Source organism: Podarcis pityusensis (assembly GCF_964106645.2).
Source record: "Podarcis pityusensis genome assembly, chromosome: 4".
In the NCBI taxonomy this organism is placed as follows: domain Eukaryota; kingdom Metazoa; phylum Chordata; class Lepidosauria; order Squamata; family Lacertidae; genus Podarcis; species Podarcis pityusensis.
Genome location: NC_138027.1, coordinates 1077103 through 1102439, shown reverse-complemented (window position 1 = coordinate 1102439; position 25337 = coordinate 1077103). Strand labels below are relative to the sequence as shown.

At 54.0% G+C, this 25337-nt stretch overlaps 2 protein-coding genes across 2 annotated transcripts in view; one reads left to right on the top strand and one right to left on the bottom strand.

The window, feature by feature from the left end:
• The window catches only part of FHIP1B (FHF complex subunit HOOK interacting protein 1B), a 32425-nt gene extending 23773 nt beyond the window's left edge, over positions 1-8652 (bottom strand). Inside the window, exons 1-2 of the mRNA XM_081001843.1 lie at positions 8558-8652; positions 7763-7807 (exon numbers count right to left, since the gene is read on the bottom strand). The gene's annotated coding sequence lies outside the window, so the exon portion shown is untranslated. The remainder of the gene's footprint in view (positions 1-7762; positions 7808-8557) is intronic.
• A 3810-nt stretch (positions 8653-12462) lies between these two features.
• Positions 12463-25337, top strand: CNGA4 (cyclic nucleotide gated channel subunit alpha 4). The gene is made up of 5 exons (XM_081002819.1): positions 12463-12611; positions 16644-16748; positions 18012-18118; positions 19961-20956; positions 24110-25337. The coding sequence occupies exons 1-5, from the start codon at positions 12511-12513 to the stop codon at positions 24499-24501; spliced, it is 1701 nt and encodes a 566-aa protein (XP_080858945.1). The 5' UTR covers positions 12463-12510; the 3' UTR covers positions 24502-25337.

The window sequence follows — 25337 nt, the reverse complement described above, 5'->3', positions numbered from 1 at the left end:
CGTGCTTCGGGCGAGTGTCTGCAAGCCTTGCGCGCCCGGCAGGAGGTCCCGCCGAGCGCGCAAGGCTTGGGGCTGCAGCTTGTCGCCCGAAGCACGGGGAGCCCTCCGGAGGGCTCCCCGTGCTTCGGGCGAGTGTCTGCAAGCCTTGCGCGCCCGGCAGGAGGTCCCGCCGAGCGCGCAAGGCTTGGGGCTGCAGCTTGTCGCCCGAAGCACGGGGAGCCCTCCGGAGGGCTCCCCGTGCTTCGGGCGAGTGTCTGCAAGCCTTGCGCGCCCGGCAGGAGGTCCCGCCGAGCGCGCAAGGCTTGGGGCGGTAGCCTGCAGCCCGAAGCACGCGAGGCTTGGGGCGGCAGCCGCGGGGGGGGGAATAATTTTTTTTATTCATTTCCCCCCCCCAAAAAAACGAGGTGCGTCCTATGGGCCGGTGCGTCCTATAGAACGAAAAATACGGTACATTCATTTGTAGAAAAGGAATATAGAACGGGATAGACAGGAAGTTTAGTGTGTTGGCATGTGCATGATTTTTTTGGGGGGGGAATTGTTTTTGTTTTTTCTCTTTGTTCTTTCTTTTTTTGTTTCGTTTTCTTTCTAGGTATATAAAATTTGTATATAATTTTTGTATACACGTTGGAAATTATATTATGGTAAGTCCTGTAATGTAACATGACAACGTTTACCGATGTAATATAAGAATGTTAACAAATAAATAAAATGAAGAGGGGAAAAGGATAGGTACTTGTAGAATTATTCACAGCAAGGACAACTTGCGGACCTCCAGCTGAACTTGGGGAGGTTCAGGACAGACCAGAGGAAGTGGGACTGTGGAACTCCCTGCCACAGGAAGCCCCCAGCCTAGATAGCTTTAAAAGAGTGTCCAACCAACTGAGGGAGGAGGAGGAGAGGGCCACTGAAGGCGACTAGCCAGGCTGGCTCTGTTTTCCTCCCTCTCTCCTAATTCCAGAACTTGTGCAGATCCAAGAAAGCTGAAGGTTGGAGGGTGTGGGGCAGATGGAAGGAAGGACTTCCTCCCGCCCCGTCCGCCAGCCGGGAGCCAGGCCCCAGAGGATCGTGTTCCTGCCTTTCCTCCAGGAATAGCAGGAGCCGAGAAGGCAGCGAAATCCCAGGCAGGCTGCCCAGGAGCAGAGGCAGCAGGTGGGGAGGGACGGTGGCCCAGTTTCACCTGTCTGCCGAGGGAAGGAGTCCTTCCTTTTACCTGCCCCCAATCTCCCAGAAATCACCTTATTCGCTTCCACCATGTCGCCGCTTCCTGGCCTTTTCTCCAAACTAAAAAGTCCCCAATGCTTCTGCCTCCCTTCACAGTCACTCCATCCCTGGCTCCCTTTCTGAACCTTTTCAAACTCTGCCATCTCCTCTTTGGGGATATTTATTTGGAACAAGCCGGGTTTCGAGAGGCGCAAAGGGAGGCCTCGGGAGACCCAAATCTCTCCCCCCCCCAATAACTCTGCCAGAAGCCAAGTGTGTTTTGCAAGGGGGGTGGGGAGAGGTTGCTAAGATCTACTCCAGGCACCAGATCCCTCAGGATCAGCAGTCCCACGGGCTTTGCAGGGCAGGTTGCTTTCCCTTTTGCAGCAGCAAGAGCTCTGGGGCTGGGAGGGTCCAGATCAGGAAGGCGAGGGGGAGGGGGAGACACCCACCCCATAGCACTGCTCTTCAGGGTTTCCGTTCCCCCATCCCCCCCAGGTGCTCTGAACTCCGAAATCTCCTACAGGAGATCAGGGGGACCCTCCTCGTTCAGGACCTGGTTCTAAAACCGGGCAGGGTGCCCACGACCGCTGGCTCCCGGGGGCAGAAGGTCCCCCACGGGCAGGGCCAGGAGAGAGGGAAGGGACCCCCAGGGTCATGTCACCCGCCCCCCGGGCAAGTGGCCACCCCACCTCTGCTGACACATCTCCCAGGAAGGAGTATTGGACATTGTGGGGCAGGAGCTGTGGCTGCCAAAGGAAGGAAGGAAGGAAGGAAGGAAGGAAGGAAGGAAGGAGAGGAGAGGAGAGGAAAGAAGGAAGGAAGGAAGGAAGGGAAGGGAAGGAAAGAAGGAAGGAGATAAAAGATGAAGGAAGGAAGGAAGGAAGGAAGGAAGGAAGGAAGGAAGGAAGGAGAGGAGAGGAAAGAAGGAAGGAAGGAAGGGAAGGGAAGGAAAGAAGGAAGGAGATAAAAGATGAAGGAAGGAAGGAAGGAAGGAAGGAAGGAAGGAAGGAAGGAAGGAGGAGATAAAAGATGAAGGAAGGAAGGAAGGAAGGAAGGAAGGAAGGAGGCCTCCTGCTCTGAGTGTCAGGCAAGAAGACCCCCCTTAGGCACAGAAGCAGGGGGCTGGGGAGGACCCAACAGTGACCTCCTCCAAGCCACACAAACTCCCAGCCTCCACAAGGACTCACACAAGGGCCTGAGCCGCCTGTTCTCACAGCAGCCGAATGCCCCTATCAAGCCAGGAATCCAGATAGACTGTCCCTGGGCCAGGAGGCTCCATCAGAAGAGCCCGCTGGGTCAGGCCAGGGGCCCACCGAGTCCAGTCTCCTGGGCAGATGCCTGAAGGGAACGTGCAAGCGAGATTTAAGCACAAGGGCAACGCTCTCCCCTCCTGGAGCTTCTGGCGGTGGAGTCAGAGGGCAGCCAGCCTGGCTAGGAGCCACCAAGATCCCCTCTCTCCTCTTCCGTGTGGTGTAGTGGTTCAGAGCGGTGGACTCGTAATCTGGGGACCCGGGTTCGCGTCTCCGCTCCTCCACATGCAGCTGCTGGGTGACCTTGGGCCAGTCACACTTCTCTGAAGTCTCTCAGCCCCACTCACCTCACAGAGTGTTTGTTGTGTGGGAGGAAGGGAAAGGAGACTGTAAGCCACTTTGAGACTCTTTCAGGTAACAATTAATAATAATAATAATAATAATAATAATAATATAATAATAATTTTTTATTTATACCCTGCCCTTCCCGGGCTCAGGGCAGCTAACAACAAATTTAAAACACTTAATTGATGCAACAAAAAACAGCATAAAAATACAGTATAAAACGTGAATAGCAATGAATTTAGAATTCAAAAATCAATTTAGGGGGGAAATCCATCCAATAAACAGGAGATGATCACCAGGGCTAGCTGGCTAAGTTAGTCCTATTTGGGCCAGCGAGGAGACCAGGGGAGAATTAGTTGCAGGATCCCAGAGCGGGGAATCTTCATAAGAAGGGGAGTAAGGGGAGTAAAAGATCAGGCTAAGTTCAAATTAAAGGCCAGGCGGAATAGCTCTGTCTTACAGGCCCAGCGGAAGGAAGTTCAATCCTGCAGGGCCCTGGTCTCATGGGACAGAGCATTCCACCAGGTCGGAGCCGCCACTGAGAAGGCCCTGGCCCTGGAGGAGGATAATCTGAATTCCTTAGGGACCTCTAAACTATGATTATTCATGGACCTTAAGGTCCTCTGCGGGGCAGACCAGGAGAGGCGGCCCCGAAAGCGGGATATCAAACCCAATCTCTTTTCCTCCCTCCTCCTCCTCGAATAGGTGTGGTCCTCTTTCGAAGCCCCCCAAGCCAAGCCAGGAGGCCAAGCATGACCACCAGCCCCCTTGCATTGCAGTGGGTTGGGCTGGATGACCTTTAGGGGGACCCGCACTGCTATGAACGACTCCAGGCAGGGGCACCTCCTTAATCCTCATTTCGCTTGGGAGAGCCGGCATGTCTGGCGAAGTGGGGTGAGGGAAACATGAGCATTGCAAGCCAGGACTCCTGGGTCCCAGCGAAGCAGCCCTCCCCCACCTCCTCCACACACACACACACCCCTTGGAAGAAGAGGCGAGGGCGAACTCTGACATGGGCTGAGCCTGCCCAGCCCACAGGAATTGCGGAACATTCCACAGGGCGCTGGCCTGGGCTGGGGGCCAAGGAGACTGGGGGGGGGGAGGCTGGGGTCTTGAGAAGAGAGAGAGAGGGAGAGATCCATGCCCTCTGGCCCAGACAGTGGCTCAGGGGAGGGCAGAGGGCACTCTGCGCGCGTGCAGAGGCACTCCCTCCTCACGGGCATTCATGCCCGCTCTGGCCTGCAGAATGAGGCCCCAGGAGTCTGGCTAAGGAAACTGGGGGGGCACCCCAGAACTAATAATAAATAATAACAATACATTTTATTTATACCCCACCCTCCCCGGCCAGAGCCAGGCTCAGGGCGGCTAACAGAAATAAAATAAAATCACAGTAAAACATAATGGGGAGGAAAGAGAGGGAGAAATAAAAAAACCCCAATTTACAGGTTAAAATGAGGCCTCATTTTAAAATAGAAGATAAATCTAGGCAGAAACAGAACTGTGGAGCTGGAAGGGGTCCCCCAAAGGCCATCTAGTCCAACCCGCTTCAATGCAGGAACCGCAGTGGGAGAACCGGGGCCCCCAAGCCGTTTGGAGCACTTCAGGAAAACTGAGCCAGCTTCTTGAGAATTGGGGCTGTCAATCACTTATGGGGGCATCTTCAGGGACCAGCTACAAGTCTTCCATCAGCTGCCCCCAAAATACCCTTCTCAGACCTCCTCCCTGCCCTCTGGCCCAGCAGGCAGGCTAAAGGCTGCCACCCATGCCGGGGGGGGGGCACACACTAAATCTATCCCACACTGGACCCTTCCTTGGGGTCAGAAGGAAGACACAGGAAGGGGGGGAAGAGGGTGGCATTCCTGAGAGCCCCCCACCCAACCCACATAACCTGCCACAGAGGCAGAGCTAAGCAGGGCGGTGAGAAACAGCAGGAATCTCCCCCCCCCCCAAAAAACCCCCACACATGCTGTATTTGGATCTCGGAGGCGCCAACCGACTCCCCCTGCCCCCCCCCCCCCCGGAGCTGTGAGTCAGGCCAGCCAGAAATAACCCTTTGCAGCAGGAGGAGCATGCTGGGAAGGGAAGGGGGGGGCTCAGCCTGGCCCAAGACCCCCCCCCCCTTTTTGCAATATTGACTTTATTCCATGCTTGCCAAATGGTGGGGTTTTGAATTTCCGGGTGCGATCAAGGTTTCGAACGTCGGCAATCAATCAATCAATCAATCCCACCCCAAAAGGCATGGGGGGGGGGGGAGGCAGCTGGCCCAGGAGGCAAGGAATTTGGGGGGTCACCTGCCCCCCGCGTTTGCCAGCCTGGTGTGGGCACAGCGCTTTGGGGGAGAGCCCAGTCCTTTGGGGGCAGGCCGACCGGGGCCCAGAGGGGAACAGGGCCAGGGGGTCTCTGCAAGCAGCTCCCCCCACACACCCTACCCTGCCCCACATATTAACCCCCCTGCTGAAGACCCATTGGTGGCCAGAGCCCCTCTACCTCTCTCCTGGCGCTCGAACTCAGAGGACTCCTATGAAACTGCCCCAGTTCCCTCCTGAAAACATCCCTGTTCACACAACCTGGTAGAGATGCTTAGGAAGCGGAAGGAATTCTAATCCCTTTCGGTAGTTTTCGCTGCTTTGAAGCCCGGTCGCAATTCTTCCTGGGTTTTCTTATCTTTTTGTAAACCGCTCAATCATAATCAATACTGTTTTTATACCCTGCCCATCCGGCCGGGTGGCCTTGAGGTTTGGTTTTGTTTATCAATCAAGCAGTGTATAAACCTCGCGAAATAAACAAATGAATCTCAGGGCTGGAAGGATTCAGGGCAGAGAAAAGAAAGCGCAGAGTTGTGCTGGGGAACTCACTGCCACAGGAGAAAGCGAGAGCCACATAATCCAGGCAGCCCTTTCAGAGAAGGCTGGACAAATTCGCGGAGGAGGAAAAGGCTCCTGAGTGCCAGCGGGATAAGTGGGGAAGGGGCTCTGGTGCCCAGCGCCTCTGCAGGAAGGAGCCCATGCCAGGCGGGCAAGGCGGAGGGTGCCTGCCAGGGCAAAGCGGGCCTCCCACGTGGGGTGACTTGGAGGGGCAGCCAAGAGGCCTCGGGATCAAAGCCCTGCTTAAACCTGCCCAGCGGGCGGCTGCCCCAGTGCCCGCTGCCGGGCCCCATGCCCAGGGAGGGAGCTGCCAACGGGCGGTGCCAGGCCAGGACGCCTTCCAAGAGGCTGCCTCTCGCCCTGCCTCTCCTCCTCCCTGCCAGGCCAGGGTGACGAGGGCCGGCTCGCCACACCCTCGCGGCTAAATTTAGCCTGGAAGAGGCTCTTTGGGGGCCGGGATGTCCTTGAGAACGGCTCTGGAATCAGAGGGCCGGAGCGATGGAAGGGACCCCAAGGGTCATCCAGACCAACCCCCCGCAAGGCAGGAATCTCAGCACAGTTGGCAGGGCTGCCGGAGCAGCAGCAGACCGAGGGGGTGACGGGGGGGGGGGGGCACAACGGCCTGACAGGGCGGGCCAGGGCAGGAAAGCGCCTTCAGCTGAGCCAGCTCCATCTAGCTCCATACTGCCCACACAGACTGGCAGCAGCCGTCCAGGGTTTCAGGCAGGGGTCTCTCTCCCAACCTGGGGATTGAATCTTCTACATTCCAAGCACCTGCTCTGTCCCTGAGACCGAGGAAGGCAGAAAGCTGCCGTGCCGGGGGAAGAAAAACACTCTGCACATGGCCACGTACCCTTTCCGCCCACGGATATTCAGAAGGCAACGGCTGGGAATTCAGAGGGCAGGGCTGGCACAGGTGTGCGCAAACGCCCGTTCAGGCAGGCGCCCCCTTGGAGGCCGCCCCCCCTGCCAACGAACCCCCCTCTGTCTGGGCACGTTGTGCAGGCGGCTGTGTCCTAAGGTGACCCCGGCAGCTCAGCTCCCTCGGGAAAAATGATGGAGGAGAAGGAGGAGAGGCAGAGCAGGATTGGCCCCTTTCCCTCCCCACAACGCAGCTGGCAGGAGGCAGGGAAAGGGGGGGACTCTCCCCAGCACCCCAAAACCAAGGTGCAGGATCTGAGCCCCAGAGCCCCTCCCAGAATGCAACTGGTCTTTGTCTCCACCTAGGAGCCACGTCCAGCCCTCTCCTCCTCCTCCACGAACCTACGCAATCCTCTTTCAAGGCCATCTCAGTCTCCTGTTGCAGGGAGTTCCGCAGATTAATCTTTTTAAAAAACTTTTTTTGAGAAAGATCGGCTGATCGGCTACTGATCGGCTTCTTAGGGCAACCCAGAGCAGCCAGACTCCCCCCCCCCCACGGGGCACCCACAAGAAAACAGGGGCCCCTCGCCCGGGGGGGGGGGCACACAAAACAGAAAAGAGGTTCCGTGGACCCTTTGATGCGCCTGGTGTCAGGCCCACAAGGATTATATCGTAGCCCCACACTTAGGGGCTCTATTGAGGGCTGCCCACCCTACACAAAAGAGGGAGAACGCAGGGGGTCTGCAGCCCCCCACCCACCAAGAAACTTCACAAGTCCTTTGTCAGGAAAAGCCTCTTTTTCAGGCGACAGCACCCCCCAAGTCACCAAGTGGGGATTTGAACCTTGCTCAACAAGAGGCTAGTCCTCATTTCATCGCCGCAACAACCACCAGTGCCTGGCTCCCAAGGTCACATCCAATGAGCTTGGAAGTGGGGGGGGTGGAGCCCTGGTCCCCCCCCCCACAGATCGTGGTAGCGTGACACTCTAACCACTATGGCACGCTGTCATGAGCTGCCCTCAATCCAGTTTGCACCACCCCATCCCACCCCCACTCGCCACTCTCCACAAAACTCACCTTAGCTGGCTTCTGGGGGGTGGCCTCCTGGTCCTGACCCCCTTCTTTCTTTTCAGGGGGGCCGCCAAGCAGGGCCGCTCCCCCCCACAATCCAAGAGGCCTCGGCGCCGACCCCCACCCACCCACAAAGCCCCCCCCCACCGGAAAGCCCTCCGGCGCTCACCTTGCAGTGTAGGCTCCTAGGGTTCGGGTCCCATCCACACAGCAGCTATGGAGGAAAGCAGGTGGGGGGGGTCAGGGTGGAATCCCCTTTACTGGCGCCCCCCCTCCTCTTCCAGAGATGCGCCCGCACCCAAAACCCCCTTCCGCCCTGGGGGGTCCCACGAAGCACCTCCCCCCCACCAGGTAGGCCAGCACGGAGGTGCCCCCCTATTGCAGGAGGGGGAGGCCCACGGGGGGGGGGCTGCCAGGCCAGCCTGCTCTTTCCTTTCAGGGAGGGGGGGAGGGCGACCCTTGGCCCTAAGGACCCCCCCCACCCGGGGGTCCGCCTTCAGGCCGGGGATCCCCCCCACCTGAGGGACGGAGCAGCCCCCCCCAAAGAAGCTTTGCCCCAGGACCCTCCTCGGAGGGGGGGGATAAAGGGAAGGCATCCCTCTCCCTCCGCTTACGCATCTGGGGGGGGAGGGAGGGAGGGGCTCCGCTCCACAAATAGACAGACCCCCCCCGGACACGCGGGGGGGGGGAGGGGACTCTGCTCCCCAGGGTGGGGCCTGGCGGCAGGAGGGGGGGAGATGGGGAGGGGGCTCCGAGGCCCAGCAGCCCCCCCCACCCCCTGGAGAGAGAGGCGCGCCAGACTCTGCCCCCCTTGGAAGGAGGGGGTGGAAAGGGGGGGCACCAGAGGGAGCCCCCCTCCCCTCCCCTCCTCCCGGGGGCCCCGATCCTGCCCGCAGTGGGGCCCGATCCCCCCGGGCGATGCCCCCCACCCCCCCTCTCTCCTCTCGCCCCCCCCGCCGGGCACCTGAGTGTCGCCGCCTCCGCTGCCGCCGCCGAGCCGCCATCTTGCTTCCTCCGCCGCCGCCGCCCGGCCAGGCCACGCCCACGGGGCGGGCCCCCTCCCGCCGCAGTCTCCGCCCCCACCTGCCAGCCCCGCCCCCGGCGCCGCCCAGGTGCGGCCGAGGCCTCTCTGCGCCTGCGCGGGGAGCCCGCGGAGGACAGGGCGCCTCTGGGCATGGGCAGAGGGCGCCGGGGAGCGGCTGGCGGGCGAGGATCCCTGACCCCCCCCCCAAAAAAAGGAGGAGCGCCTCCAGGAGCAGGACAGCTGCGCAGGAGTCCAGATCCGCTCCTTTCCCCGGGGACTGCGAGGTTTTTCAGTCTCTTCAAATCCAGCAGGAGCTCTTCTTTCCCTCCTCCCATACTGGGATGCTGTGAACCGCACTGGGACCTCTGGCCTTATGCAAATTTAATTAATAATAACAACAATTAATAATCATCACATCACATCACCTTGCCAACAAAGGTCCGTATAGTTCAAACCATGGTTTTCCCAGTAGTGATGCTTGGAAGTGAGAGCTGGACCATAAAGAAGGTTGATCGCCGAAGAACTGATGCTTTTGAATTCTGGTGCTGGAGGAGACTCTTGAGAGTCCCATGGACTGCAAGAAGATCAAACCTCTCCATTCTGAAGGAAATCAGCCCTGAGTGCTCACTGGAAGGACAGATCGTGAAGCTGAGGCTCCAATACTTTGGCCCCCTCATGAGAAGAGAAGACTCCCTGGAAAAGAGCCTGATGTTGGGAAAGAAGGAGGGCACAAGGAGAAGGGGACGACAGAGGACAAGATGGTGGGACAGTTTTCTCGAAGCTACCAGCCTGAGTTTGACCAAACTGCGGGAGGCAGTGGAAGACAGGAGTGCCTGGCGTGCTCTGGTCCAGGGGGGCACGAAGAGTTGGACACGACTAAACAACATCAACAACAACAACAATAATAATCAGTGCTTTTTTTCTATATAAAAAAAATTAGGGGTACTCTCATTTTGACTCAAGAAAATCACAATTTTGTAGTTCAAATCGGGGAAATAAATACAGTCATACCTCATGTTACGTTTGCTTCAGGTTACGTCCCGCGGCGACCCAGAAGTACCAGAAAGGATTACTTCTGGGTTTCGCCTTTCGCGCATGCGCCAAATGACATCATGCGCATACACAGAACAGCGAATCGCGACTCGTGCACGCAAAGACTCAGGTTGCATTCTGCTCATGTTGCGAATGGGCTTCCAGAACGGATCCCATTCGCAACCAGAGGTACCACTGTACAGTAAATGGACAAAAGTGCAAAGATTCACAAAATGTTTAGGGGTATGCGTACCCCTGGGTAGCCCCAGAAAAAAGCACAAATAATAATAATAAATTATTGTGGGGGGCTGTGAATTTAGCCCTGCTTCTCAAGTGTTTTCCAGCACAACATCTTGAGTCAAACTGCATTAGGTTCCAAAGGTTTGCTTCACCCTGACATACCTGCAGCCTGCTTCAATGGCTGGTCACATCCAGGGCCGGATTTCGGTTTGATGCAGCCCTCAGCTCCAGCTGTCCTTTGTCAACAACAAATTGTTGCTGCTTTTTGTGTTGAATATATGCTATATGGTAATTTATGGACCTAATAGGTATTTCAATCCATTTGCACATAAAAAAATATGTGTTTTATCAAATTAATTGATGAACTGAAATACAATCAGGAAGAAGTATATTAATAGTGAAATACAATTAAGAAGAAGTATATTAATAGTGAAATATTTATTAAGCTCTAACATAAAATGATTCGGGGCCCATTCCTTACATCATAGGTGTCTACACAACATAAAACACTGTTGCTGTATGTAGGTTTTATTTTATTTGGTTTTTATCTTATATTTTGGAAATGTACATCCAGGTTTTTTCCCTTTATTTTTTGGCGCACCCCCCCCCCAAGACAGTGCGGCCCTAAGCTATAGCTTGTTTAGCTTATACGTAAATCTGGTGCTGGTCAGATCCAAGACTATATATTCAGGTTAATCTATAGGGTGATAAAGGCCAGCGGCAGAGAGTCTAAAAAGGATTTCCTCTTGCGCTCGGGTCTCTCTCGCTAGTACCGTTTGGGGGAGCAGGCTAACCCCTGGGGGAAAGAGGGTGTTGGCCCAGGGGGGCCTCTTGGGGCCCCCGACTCTGCCCATAACGTCTGTTTGTTCCTGATGTGGAGGAGAATGTCCCTATTTTCACTGGAGAAATGTTGGAGGGGATGTGTCTGTGGGACTCCCCTGGGATGCCCTATAATAATAATATAATAATTTATTATTTATACCCCGCCCATCTGGCTGAGTTTCCCCAGCCACTCTGGGAGGCTTCCAATCGAGTGTTAAAAACAATACAGCATTAAATATTAAAAGCTTCCCTAAACAGGGCTGCCTTCAGGTGTCTTCTGAAAGTCAGATAGTTGTTTGTTTCCTTGACATCTGATGGGAGGGTGTTCCACAGGGTGGGCGCCACCACTGAGAAGGCCCTCTGCCTGGTTCCCTGTAACCTCACTTCTCACAGGGAGGGAACCCCCAGAAGGCCCTCGGATCTGAATTCCGGTGTCCAGGCTGAACTGTGGGGTGCAGACTCTCCTTCAGGTATACCGGCCCTTTGAGGCTGTTTAGGGCTTTCAAGGTCAGCACCAACACTTTGAATTGTGCTCGGAAACGTACTGGGAGCCAATGTATCATATTTTTAGCTCCATAAGGCACACCTAGTTTTTAGAGGGGGAAATCAAGAAATAAAATCTTATTTGGATGGATCCCGCTCGCTGTCTTGGCTTCCTCTTTAGCCAAGAGCAACCTCTCCCGGCCAGAGGGGCTACACGCGGCTATTGCAATACCCCCACCTCCCGCTTTTCTATGAGGAGGGAGAAGGGACTGACTGGCCTCGTCAGTCCCTTCTCCCTGCTGGGGAAAAGTCCGCAAGAGCCGCACGGAGCTTGTGTGCGGCTCTTGGGGGCTTTTCCTGCCTGCCTCCCCCCTGCATTCGCTCCATAAGACGCACACACATTTCCCCTTACTTTTTAGGAGGGAAATAGTGTGTCTTATGGTGCGAAAAATACGGTAGGTCTTTCAGGACTGGTGTTATATGGTCTTGGTGGCCGCCCCCAGTCACCAGTCTAGCTGTCGCATTCTGGATTAATTGTAGTTTCCGGGTCACCTTCAAAGGTAGCCCCAGGTAGAGCGCATGGCAGTAGTCCAAACGAGAGATAACTAGAGCATGCACCACTCTGGCGAGGCAGTCCGCAGGCAGGAAGGGTCTCAGCCTGTGCACCAGATGGAGCTGGTAGACAGCTGCCCTGGACACGGATTTAACCTGTGCCTCCATGGACAGCTGGGAGTCCAGAATGACTCCCAGGCGGCGCACCTGGTCCTTCGGGGGCACAGTTGCCCCATTCAGGACCAGGGAGTCCCCCACACCCGCTCGCCCCCTGTTCCCCAAAAACAGTACTTCTGTCTTGTCAGGATTCAACCGCAATCTGTTAGCCCCCATCCATTCATCCATCCTCCAACTGCCTCCAGACACTCACAGAGCACCTTCACCGCCTTCACTGGTTCTGATTTGAAAGAGAGGTAGAGCTGGAGGGGGGGCAAGGCCTGCACAGCTTGCTCTGGGCCCCCATCCCCCTGCCTGCTTGCCTTGCCCTGTCCTGGCAGCCGCCCTGCCCCCCCTGCTCTCCCCAGGGTCCTCATCAGCGCCGCTCCCTCCCTGATTGGGCCCTTTAGGGTTGCACCTGCCGGCTCAGGTGTGTGGCTGAGCCCCGGGGGGGCGGACGGGGGGGGAGCCCTGCTGCGTTGCTAGGCACCCAGGCGCCTGGATGCAGAACGCCAGCCGGAGAAGGAGAGAGAGGCTCTGCTGTGGGGCAGAGAGGGGGCTGTGGCCTCGCTTGGACCAGGAGCCTGCAGCTGCCAGCCCGTGCCAAGATGAATAGGCTGGCCAGGGTCTTCCGAGCCAAGGACAGGGAGGGGGAGGCGAAGCTCATCAAGACGGAGGAGAGCACCCCTGGAGCAGCCCCCAAACCGCGGTAAGTGGGGACCGGCCCAGGGCGGGGGGGGGGGGTGAGTAAAGGCACGTATTGAGGGGAGGCAGGGAGGGGGAGGCCCCATGGCAGCAGATATGGCAGGGTGCAGGTTGGGCAAAGGGGTTGTGTGGGGAGAGGAGTCGGGGAAGAATAGGACTAAAAAACTGCCAGGAACCCCAAGAGTTTTCCATTAATTTTTGTTTCCACTCTGAATTTTTTCGGCCTTTCCAGTTTGAGGCTGTTAAAATTCTTGCGGCCACTCTAGCATGTAAAAATAATTCCCTTACATTCTTTGGTATGTCAGAGCCTAATATTCCAAGAAGGAAAACCTCTGGATTTATTTATTTTTTATAAACGAGATCTATAAAACATTTTTTTAAAGTTCCATATAGATTTCATCCCAGAACCCCTTAATTTTTTTTTGCATGTGCACCACATGTGATTTTCCACATCTCCAACACTTGTTTGATACATTTTCATTCCTTTTTGGTGATTTTAATGGAGTCAAGTACCAACGATACTGCATTTTCAAAAAAAATTCTCTGGTGTGTAACAAGCAGTGAATTTCATATTGATTTCCCAGAGGTTTTCACAATCTTTCATTAAGATATTATATCCAAAGTCCTGTGCCCATTTTATCGTAACAGATTTCACCTCCTCCTGCTTGACTTCCCAATCATGGAGGAATCAGTACATTTTAGAAAGAGTTTTCGCTTTTGAGTTAATCAGGTCATGCTCTAGTCTATAATAATAATAATTTATTATTTGTACCCTCCCCATCTGGCTGGGTTTCCCCAGCCACTCTGGGCGGCTTCCAACAAAGATGAAAAATACTTTAAAATGTCAAGCATTAAAAACTTCCCTAAACAGGGCTGCCTTCAGATGTTTTCTAAATGTCAGGTAGTTGTTTTCCTCTTTGACATCTGGTGGAAGGGCGTTCCACAGGGCGGGTGCCACCACCGAGAAGGCCCTCTGCCTGGTTCCCTGTAGCTTTGCTTCTCGCAGTGAGGGAACCGCCAGAAGGCCCTCGGAGCTGGACCTTAGTGTCCGGGCAGAATGATGGGGGTGGAGATGCTCCTTCAGGTCTACTGGCCACCCATCTTCAGTCTAGATGGCCACCCCTCTTAACCTCTGGTGAAGGTCCACCACCTTCTGAAGGATCATTGGTTCAGGTCCTGCTATCTGGACCTGCAGAAAACAAACTTGTTCACTCTTCCAAGTGGCAGCCCTGGAGAGATGTGAAGATGGCTCCCACATCTCCTCTGAGTCTCCTCTTTTTCCAGGCTAAACAAACCCAACGCCCTCGACCGTTCCTCACAAAGAAGGCTTGGTTTCCAGACCCTGGATCATCTTGGTCTCCCTCCTCTGCCCCTGTTCCAGCTTGTCCACATCCGTCTTCAATGGGGATGCCCTGAACTGCCACTGGGCAGAGGCCCCAACTGCTGTGTGTGTGTGTGATCTGCAGCCCCTCTCTTCCTGTGCCCCCCCCCCCAGTCTTGGGGACACGCCTTAAACCAGGCTTTGTCCTCCTGGTGCCTTCCAGGTTCTCCCTGTTAACGGAGAAATCTGAGGGCTCCCTTGGATGAAAAACAAGGACCCCAGCCAGGAATAGCAGAGCAAAACAGCAGCCAGTCGGCTTGGTCTTGATTGAAGACTGTAGTGACAGGACTCCCACCTGCCACCAGGTGGAACAAGATGGAAGCCCCATACAAAAAAGAACCCAAACTTTTATTAGCTGCTAATCCCCATGTTACACCCCCCCAAACTATATCACTCATACATCACAGTTACATCATGAAAGGGGAGGTCTGGTGGCAGTAATCTGAGCATCCTGGACCCTGCCCCATGGTTCTCCTTGCCCTCCACCAAACACCCATCAACAAAAGAGATCTTTACATTTCCCAGCCAAGTTCCTCACACCCTTTTGTCTTCATCTGGATTTGTTATTTCTGGAATGGCTACCTGTCTGGCACTCAGGTATCAGGATGCCAGGGGGTATCACTCAGGTAGAGGGGCTGCTGAGTAGCTGAGCTCACAGGTCTAGATGAATTTCTGAAGTTTTCCCAGTGAGCCAGTACATAGATACATTTATCAGTGAATTCTTACATTTGGTATCGTGCAGCAGAGGCCCTTTGAACAGATAGGAATAAACTGTGACGAAGTGTTTTGTGGGGACAATTCACAAAAGTCACAAAAGTGATGGTGCTGATTTTGGTAGCGGACTGCATGTGCATGATATCTGCTGGAGGGGCAACCCCCCCCCCAACCTATACATAAATTCCTGAAACATCCCATCACGCACACCCCCCCGACACAGCTGTGTTGCAGGTCCAAACTAGGGAACTCCCTGCCACAGGGATAGCCTCTGATTTGGAAGGACTGGACAAATCCCGCGAAGGTGGAGAGGGCTCCTTCCAAGGGCTCCAGGCCCCAACGGCCGTTCTCTGCCCTCCACCGCCAGAGGCAGGCAGCCGTGCTTCTGAATCCCAGTTGCTGGAATATGCAGGAGCAGAGAGGGCTCTGGAACTCGGATCCTTCTTGCAGGGGGTTTCCCTCTGGCTGGCCCCCGTGAGAAGAGGATGCTGGACTTGATGGGTCCCCCATGGCCCGACCCGGCAGGCTCTTCTTAGGCGGTTCTTAGGGGATGGCGAGGAGGGAGAGACTTCCTTCAATCCTGCAGCTTTTCAAACATTCAAGTACAAGGTTCTTTGGAACCTTCAGACCTCCTTCCCTCCCTCCGTAGGTTCCATGTTTAAGTTTAAGTTTGCCTCATCTTTTACCATTATCCACCTGTTGTGCATCCCTAATTGCCAGAGATAATTCCACATTGCAAGTGCCATTACATCCCTGCCAGTGATTTTAACTGTTTACAGTGGTCTTTTAAATAAGTTACAAATTTGCTCCGGTCTTTAGAAAATACCGTATTTTTCTCTCCATAAGACGCCCCTGACCATAAGACGCACCTAGTTTTTAGAGGAGGAAAACAAAATATTCTGAACGAAACAGTGGATGTATGATTTTTGTGGTGCATGCGGTGGCCACAGACATGTGATCTGGTGGTGAATTTAGGGTGACCCAATGTAAAAATCCTGAGGATCCATGTGGACCTGTGCTTTGTAACCATGTTTTTGCACCATTGCGGCCCCAGGCAACAGTGGGTGCGTGCTTTTTTGGTGCAGGCTGTAGCCATGGACATGCTATGTGATCTGATGGTGAATTTGGGGTGACCCAATGTAAAAATCCTGAGGATCCATGGGCTTTTACCTCCCCCCTCCCAGGCAGCCTCCTTTATCTCTCCCTTATCTCTCTTCCGATCCCACCGATCAGCTGTTTACTTTCAACACTCCCTTCCCTCTTGTTTGCCTTAAGTGTCTTTTCCTTAGCTGGAGCAGTTTTTTGCTCCTCCTTTTCTTCTAATTCCTCTCCTTATTGCTTTAATCTTCCTGTCTCCTCTCCTTGCAAGTTTGCAGTCTTTTCCTCCCCCCTCCCAGGCAGCCTCCTTTATTGCTAGCATCCCTTATCTCTCTCCCCAATCGGCAAACGATCAGCGGCTTTGTTTCAACACCCCTTTCCCTCTTTCAAAAAAAAAAAAGCATGATCTGCTTTTCGCCCCTGGGCAATTCGGCTCCAGGAACCACGCATTTGCTCCATAAGACGCACAGACATTTCCCCTTACTTTTTAGGAAGAAAAAAGTGCGTCTTATGAAGCGAAAATACAGTACTTGATCTTCCTGGTTTCGGATCTTCCCCGTCACTTTCCCCATCTCCGCATACTCCATCAGTTTCACCTGCCATTCTCCTTTTGTTGGTACTTCTCCTTCCTTCCATCTCTGGGCTAGTAGCATCCTTGCTTCCGTCATTGCGTACATAAACAATCTTTTATCTTCTCCTGGTAGCCATTCACCTATTATACCTAAGAGAAAGGCTTCTGGTTTTTTAACAAATGTATTTTTAAACATTTTCTTTAGTTCATTACATATCATTTCCCAGAAGGCCTTTACCAATGTCCTCCCCACTCCTCTGCTCTGCTCTCAGCCAGGAGAAGAAACGGATCCTGGACCCATCGGGGGACTATTATTACTGGTGGCTGGTCACCATGGTGTTCCCCATCATGTACAACTGGATCATCCTCATCTGCAGGTGGGCGGGGGGGGGGCTGGGCTGGATGCGCCTGTGGGGAGGGGGCCGGGGGCTCAGGGAAACCACGGAGCGGGCCCAGCACTGGGGCCAAGGCTCTCCGGCCGGGAGCATCATCAGAATCACGAGGGAAGGAAAGCGACAGAAACCCCTTTTGGATTCCTCCCTCCCTCCCTCCCTTCCTTCCTTCCTTCCTTCCTTCCTTCCTTCCCTCCCTCCTTCCTTCCTTCCCTCCCTCCTTCCTTCCTTCCCTCCTTCCCTCCTTCCTTCCCTCCTTCCTTCCTTTCTTCCTTCCTTCCCTCCTTCCCTCCTTCCTTCCTTCCCTCCTTCCCTCCTACCTTCCTTCCTTCCTTCCTTCCTTCCTTCTTTCCTTCCCTCCCTCCCTCCCTCCCTCCTTCCTTCCTTCTTTCCCTCCTCCCTCCCTCCCTCCATTCTTTCCTTTGCTTCTGCATCTGCCAGTCATCTCCTTCCACGCAGAGGAGAGCGAGCCCAGGGGATGACCAAAGAAAGAAAAATAGTAAAGAGAAAGAGGCCTGGGAAGCAGACTCCGACACTCCAGCCAGGGTGGGGGGCAAACATCCAGCAAAAAGACATTTGGGTGAAGTCATGGAAACAGAGAAATGTAAGGCTGGAAGGGACCCCCGAGGGTCATCGGACAATAAAAATAATAATTTTATATCCCGTCCATCTGGCTGGGTTTCCCCAGCCACTCTGGGTGGCTACCTGAAAAATATTAACAATAATAAAGTGTCAGACATTAAAATCTTCCCTGAACTTCCCTGTTCCAGCCACTACCCCTTCTGTACTCCAAGCCCCCCAATTCAGGAATCCCAGCTAAAGAATTCTTGACAGGTGACCATCAAGCCTCCATTGAAGGAGAGCTCTGCATCTTCGAAGGTCTTCTGTGCTGCTGTCAAAGGGCTCTTGCTGCCCGGAAGTTCCTCCTAAAGTTTCCTTGCAATTTCCTTCCTTGTTTTTTGAATCCAGGAGTTCAGGACTTGGCAAAACAAGAAAGCAGTTCGGGGGGGGGGTCCTTTTAGGAAGGGAGGGAGTTTCAGAGCAAACTGCCCCCCCCATTTACATTTTGGGGATATTCCTGGGGGGAAGGGGACAGCTGAGTGGGGGGCTGCGGGGGGTGGGGTGGAGCAAGGAACAAGGAGAGAGCTTGGAGGGGGCTGCCTGGCCTTTGGGGCAGCTGCTGCTGCAGCGGGTGGGTTGTGGGTTCGGATGCTGCCACCCATCTCTCTCTCCTTCCCTCCTGCGCAGGTCCTGCTTCCCTGAGCTGCAGCGCAAATACCTCTTCCTCTGGCTGGCCCTGGACTACCTGTGCGACCTGCTGTACCTGCTGGACATCGGGGTCCACTTCTACACGGGTCAGTGGCCTTTCCGCCTCGGGGCCTGTCTCCTCGCCCCTCCTTATGGCCCCCTCTCACCCCACCTGGCGAATGCTTCTTCCCCTTCATCCAATGAAGCTAAACGTTGAGAGATTCAACAGAGAGAAGAAAGTCTTTGGTCCCGTGACGCGTAGTTAGACTATGGAACTCCCTCCCACAGTACGCAGGGTTGTCCAGCAGCCTAGATGGCTTTAGAAAAGATTGGACCAATTCCTGGAGAAGGAGAACAATATCTTTGTTCTTCCTCCACAGTCAGGGGTAGCAATGCTTCTGGATCCCAGTCGCTGGAAACATCCGGAAGGGAAGAAAGCAAATGTCCAACGGGGGCTTCTGATTGGAGCTTCCAGCAGCCAATCAGAATCCGTGCTTTGGTTTCTGAATGTTTTGGAAGTCTAACGGACTTCTGGATTGGAATCTGTCTGACTTCCAAGGTACGACTGTACATATTTAAAAGTTGACTTCCCAATAATAATTGGAAATTTGTAACAGAGAAATATATAATGTGGGAGCAAAAACACTAGGAAACTTCTGTCCATAAGATCTGTTCAGGGCCGGATTTAGCTTTGATGTTGCCCTCAGCTCCTGAAGGTAACGAGGCCCTTTATATGTCCAGCTGTCCTTTGTCAACAACAAATTGTCGCTGTTTTTGTGTTGAATATATGTTAGGTGGTGATTTATGGATCTAATTGGTATCTAAAGCCATTTGCACTTGTTGCCCTGCAACCCTTCCATGCAGAATGTAGGCACCCTATATATAGAAAGGAGCAAACCAGGGATATTTGAGGGAGCAGGCTAGCAGGCGGGGGCCATTGCTTACATCAGAGGAGCCTACACAACACAAAACACGGTTGCTGTATGTAGCTTATATTTTATTTGTTTTTTATCTTATATTTTGGAAATGTGCATCCAGTTTTTTCCCCTTTAATTTTTTTGGGGACCCCCCCCAAAAAAGTGGGGTCCTAAGCTATAGCTCGTTTAGCTTACAAATAAATCTGGCACTGGATCTGCTGAAATAGTTGGCCTATTCCTTCGAAGATCAGGTTCCAGCTGACCAGACCCTGGTGCTGAGGGAGAGAGAGGGGATCTTGGCTGCTTTCCTATCAAGAGTGTCTCTCTGACCCCTACATCTCCCACCTCTGAAGGGTGAGGGGACCGGATGGGACCCTCTGGCCTGATCCAGCTGGACCTTCTTAGGTTGTTCCGTTTGTTGGAGAGGAATGGAGATAATAATAATAATAAATTTTTATTTATACCCCGCCATTCCCAGTTCAGGAAACCGGGCTCAGGGCAGCTAACAACAAATTCAAAACACTTAATTGATGCTACAACAAAAAACAGCATAAAATTCCGTATAAAACATGAATAACGATAAATTCAGAATTCAAAAATCAATTTAGCGGGAAAATCCATCCAATAAACATTAGGTGATCACCAGGGCTAGCTGGCTAAATTAGTCCCACTTGGGCCAGCGAGGAGGCCAGGGGAGAATTAGCTGTGGGATCCCAGAGCGGGTAATCTTCATAAAAAGGGGAGGAAGGGGAGTAAAAGATCAGGCTAAGTTCAAATTGAAAGCCAGGCGGAATAGCTCTGTCTTACAGGCCCCGATGGAAGGAGGTTAAATCCTGCAGGGCCCTGGTCTCATGGGACAGAGCATTCCACCAGGTCGGAGCCACCACTGAAAAGGCCCTGGCCCTGGTGGAGGATAGTCTGACTTCCTTAGGGCCCGGGACTTCTGAACTATGGTAATTCATGAACCTTAAGGTCCTCTGCCTGGGGCCGAGGGTCTCCTCTGACCCATCTCCTTCCCCCTCCCCACCCCAGGCTTCCTGGAGCAAGGCATCCTGATCCAGGACCGCTCCAAGATCTCGCGCCACTACACCTGCTCCTCCGCCTTCCTGCTGGACCTCCTCTCGGTGATGCCCACTGACCTCCTATACCTGCGCCTGGGCCTGGCCACCCCCGCCGTCCGGGCCAACCGCTTCCTGCGCAGCCCCCGCCTCTTCGAGGCCTTTGACCGCATCGAGACGCGCACAGCGCACCCCAACTCCTTCCGCATCTCCAAGCTGATGCTCTACGTCTTCATCACCATCCACTGGAACGCCTGCGTCTACTTTGCCCTCTCGGGCTACGTGGGCTACGGGGCGGACGAGTGGGTCTACCCCAATGTCAGCATCCCCGGCTTTGAGCGCCTGCTGCGCCAGTACCTCTACAGCTTCTACTTCTCCACCCTCATCCTCACCACGGTGGGCGACACGCCCATGCCCCACCGCGAGGAGGAGTTCCTCTTCATGGCGGCCGACTTCCTGCTGGCCGTCATGGGCTTCGCCACCATCATGGGGAGCATGACCTCGGTCATCTCCAACATGAACCAGGCGGACGACGCCTTCGTCCCCAACTCGGACCTGGTCAAGGGCTACCTGCGCACCCACTGCCCCAACCGCCGGCTCCAGAACCGCGTGGTGGAGTGGTACCAGCACCTGCAGATGGAGAAGAAGATGACCAACGAGCTGCAAATCCTGCAGCACCTCCCCGAGCGCCTGCGGGCCGAGGTGGCCGTCAGCGTCCACCTGCCCACCCTCCGCAAGGTGCAGATCTTCCAGAGCTGCGAGCAGAGCCTGCTGGAGGAGCTGGTCCTCAAGCTCAAGCCCCAGGTCTACAGCCCCGGCGAGTACGTCTGCAAGAAGGGCGACGTGGGCCGGGAGATGTACTTCATCCGGGAGGGGAAGCTGGCCGTGGTGGCTGACGACGGGGTCACCCAGTACGCCGTGCTGGGAGAGGGGCTCTACTTTGGGGAGATCAGCATCATCAACATCAAAGGTGAGCTTGGAGGGGGGCAGGGAGAAGTGGAGGTGGGGGTGTCGTGTGTGGAGGAAAAACTGAAACACATTGCAGAGTTCCCCAAAAATAGACCAGAGGCAATTTCATCCAACAGAGCTTCTGAAGGCAAATGAGCATAATGGTCACAAATCCAAAATCCACATCAGAAGTGTGCATACATACGAAAGCTCATACCAATAACAAACTTAGTTCGTCTCTAAGGTGCTACTGGAAGGAGTTTTTTTATTTTGTTTCGACTATGGCAGACCAACACAGCTACCTAAAGGGTAAAGGTAAAGGGACCCCTGACCATTAGGTCCAGTCGTGGCCAACTCTGGGGTTGCGGCGCTCATCTCGCTTTATTGGCTGACGGAGCTGGCGTACAGCTTCCGGGTCATGTGGCCAGCCGGACTAAGCCGCTTCTGGAGAACTAGAGCAGCGCACGGAAACGCCATTTACCTTCCCGCCGGAGCGGTACCTACTTTTCTACTTGCTCTTTGAGGTGCTTTCGAACTGCTAGGTTGGCAGGAGCAGGGACAGAGCAATGGGAGCTCACCCCGTCATGGGGATTCGAACCGCCGACCTTCTGATCGGCAATCCCAAGAGGCTCAGTGGTTTAACCCACAGCGCCACCCGTAAACAAATCCGAAACATTCAGGATTGGCCCTGTCCATCAGGAATCCAGTTGCAGCAGACTTAAACTAAACTTAACAATAACTTATAATCAGTGCTTTTTTTCTATGAAAAAAATGTTTAGGGGTACTCACCTTTCCCTACTCATATTGAAATACTGCCCCTCAATGAGGCCAAACTTAGATTCACAAAATGTTTAGGAACAAAATAAAAAAAATTCCTTCCAGTAGCACCTTAGAAACTAACTTTGTTATTGGTATGAGGATTTTTAAAATTTTGTTTCAACTACGGCAAACCAACATGGCTACCTGCCTGCAACTAAAATGTTTAGGGGTATGCGTACCCCTGCGTCACCCCAGGAAAAAAAGCACTGCTTATAATAAGACTAAACCTTAACGCTAAGCATACAGAGCAGAACACCACAGCCAGAACAAAGGGACAGACAGAGAAAGTGAGAGAGCCAGGCTCCTCCTGGCCTGACTATTACAGTCAGCACGATCTTGACTAAAAGGATAACAGGAGCACTTTAACCCAGCTGCACTCAGGCTCCCGTTGTTTGGTCCCAGCTCCTGCCAACCTAGCAGTTTGAAAGCACGTCAAAGTGCAAGTAGAAAAGTAGGTACCGCTCCGGCGGGAAGGTAAATGGCATTTCCGTGCGCTGCTCTAGTTCTCCAGAACTAGAGTTTCCTGCACAGCTGCCTCCCACTGGGGTGGCAGAACAGGGCCATTCTGGCTAGTGGCCTTTGATAGCCCTCTTCCTCTTCCTCCTCCTCCTCCTCCTCCGTGCATTGGCCTAATCCTCTTTTCAAGCCAGGAGCCAGCCAGCAGTAAATCACACTGTGCAAGTTGGAGTTAACTCCTTGTCAGCAAAAACAGGACCGACACAGGACTGTCAGGCCCAGTGAGCACAGTGATTATTTTATTTATACCCCACTCATCTGCCTTGGTCACTGAAAAGCCAATAAACGCCATAGACCAGGCACCCCCAAACTCAGCCCTCCAGATGTTTTGGGGCTACAACTCCCACCATCCCTAGCTAACAGGGCCAGTGGTCAGGGATGATGGGAGTTGTAGTCCCAAAACATCTGGAGGGCCGAGTTTGGGGATGCTGCCACAGACAGAGGGGATTCCCACAACCACTCATTTATTCTGCTGAGTGAAACAGAGCAGACAAGCCACACTCACCAGCGTGATGGTGAAGCTGCGCCAAATAGCCTTTGTTCATGCTTTTTATAGGCCTCCCCCCTCCCTTCCCTCCCCCTTCGAGGTTCCTTGCACTGATGGAAACAGGACACCCTGCCTGGAGACCTTGACTGGGAGAGTTGCCTGGCAGAGGGAGGTTTTCCTGAAATCGCCTAGCAACGTTATCTGGTCTTCACATGAGCGTGGCTCACCCTCCTAAATTCTAAAGGAGGCAGTTTTTTACAGAAGCAAAATCAGTTAGGCTAACCAAAAAAAACAGGACAAGAAAAGGCCTCTGTGGCTTTTCCTGAGACTCCCACAATAGTAATAATAATAATTTTATTATTTATTCCCTGGCCCATATGGCTGGGTTTCCCCAGCCACTCTGAGTGGTTCCCAACAGAATGATAAAAGATCAAACATTAAAAACTTCCCTAAATAGGGCTGCCTTCAGATGTCTTCTAAAAGTCAGATAGTTGTTTATTTCCTTGACACCTGGTGGGACGGCATTCCACAGGGCGGGCACCACCACCGAGAAGGCCCTCTGCCTGGTTCCCTGTAACCTCACTTCTCGCAGCGGCCCTCAGTGCTGGACCTCAGTGTCCGGGCAGAACGAAGGGGGGTGGAGACGCTCTTTCAGGTCTACTGGACTGAGGCTGTTTAGGGCTTTAAAGGTCAGCACCAACACTTTGAATTGTGCTCAGAAACGTCCTGGGAGCCAGTGTAGGTCTTTCAAGACCGGTGTTATGTGGTCTCAGTAAGACTTTATTTTACAGAAAGGTTCAACCTCACTGGCATCCTCTTCATATTGACCCGCAGAGGAAGGTTTCCTTTTGGGAAGAATGAAATCCTTTTTTACAGAAAGGTTCAACCTCGCCAGCATCCTCTTAATACACTTCGAATTGTGCTCGGAAACGTCCTGGGAGCCAGTGTAGGTCTTTCAAGACCGGTGTTATATGGTCTCAGCGGCCGCTCCCAGTCACCAGTCTAGCAACACATAAGCAACTTGTCTCCGGTGGGTCTTGCCCCCGTGACGGAAGGCCCCACCCCCCCGCCGCTGCCTCAGCCCCCTCCTCTCCGAGGTTTCTCCCGAGGAGTTCCACCCGGCATCTGTGTGTCCCCAACCTCTCCTCCGCCATTTCCATGCCTCTTCTGGAGACTGAGAGGGGAGGGGAGCTTGTCTCAGCAGGAGGGGGAGACCCCCCTGGCTTCTTCACCAGCCGGACTCCTCTCTGCCTCTTGGCCTCTTCCTCCCACCCCCAGGGGCCTGATCCTGCATGCTCCGCTTATGTTCTCAAGGCCCCCACTGACCCCATTGCCCCCCTTCTCGCCCTCCAGGGAACAAGTCCGGGAACCGCCGCACGGCCAACATCAAGAGCATCGGCTTCTCGGACCTCTTCTGCCTGTCGAAGGAGGACCTGACGGAGGTGCTGGCTGAGTTCCCCAGCGCCAAGGCCATGCTGGAGGCCAAGGGCCGGGAGATCCTGCTCAAGATGGACAAGCTGGACGTCAACGCCGAGGCGGCCGAGATCGCCCAGCTGCAGGAGGAGGAGCGCCGGACGGCCGCCCTGGAAGAGGGCCTGGACGCCCTGCAGACCAAGCTGGCCAGAATCCTGGCGGGACTCGAATCCAGCGCCTTTAAGGTGGCTCTGCGCCTGGAGCGCCTGGAGTGGCAGATGCGGGAGTGGGGGGCCGAGGAGGAGGCGGAGAGGGAGGGGGCCGAGCCTTAGCCACCCCCCCACCCCACCTGAGGCAGCGAGGAGGCTGCCCACCCCACAGTTACAGCTGCCAGGCTGAGTCCTCCGGCCTACGATGCACGTGGCCCCTGGTGCAGCCTGGGGGCTGGCGTGGTGGGTGGGATTCCTGCATTGCAGTCTAGATGAGCCTCAGGGGTCCCTTCCAGCTCTACGGTTCAGGGATTGGCTTCGGGCTTCAGAGCAGAGGCTGGACGGCCGTCTATCAGGGATTCTGGAGCTGCGATTCCTGCGTTGCAGGAATGACCTCTGGGAGTCCCTTCCGACCCACGATTCTGTGTGCCTCCACTCACGAATGCACTCAGCATAAGAGCCATCTCTGCCCACGCAATTACACAAAACAAATGAAATACCCAGAAAATCCCTGAAAGGAGTAGTAATCGACTAGAAATGTTATCCTACAGAAATAAACTAAATAATAAAAATCAAAAAGTTTAAGGAAAACCTAGAATTATACAAAGCCTTAATGGGATGCCATAATTCTAGGTTTCCCTTAAACTTTTTAATTTTTATTATTTAGTTTATTTCTATAAGATAACATTTCTAGTCGATTTTCAGGGATTTTCACGGTTTTCCATTTGTTTTGTGTAATTTCTCGGTTCCGTGACTGCCTTTTTTGTGGCCTTTTGCCAGGAAGGAGAAGTCTAGCCGCAACTTATCCCTGGCATTCTGGCTTTTGAGGTGCAGTGAGGGCGTTGCTAGGCAACCTCCTCCCGCTCAGCCAATGCTTGGCTAGATCTGGCCCTGTGGTCCAGATAAATGTCCCCTTTATGTGGGGCATCTTCCTGGCTTCTAACTCTCCCCCCCCCAGC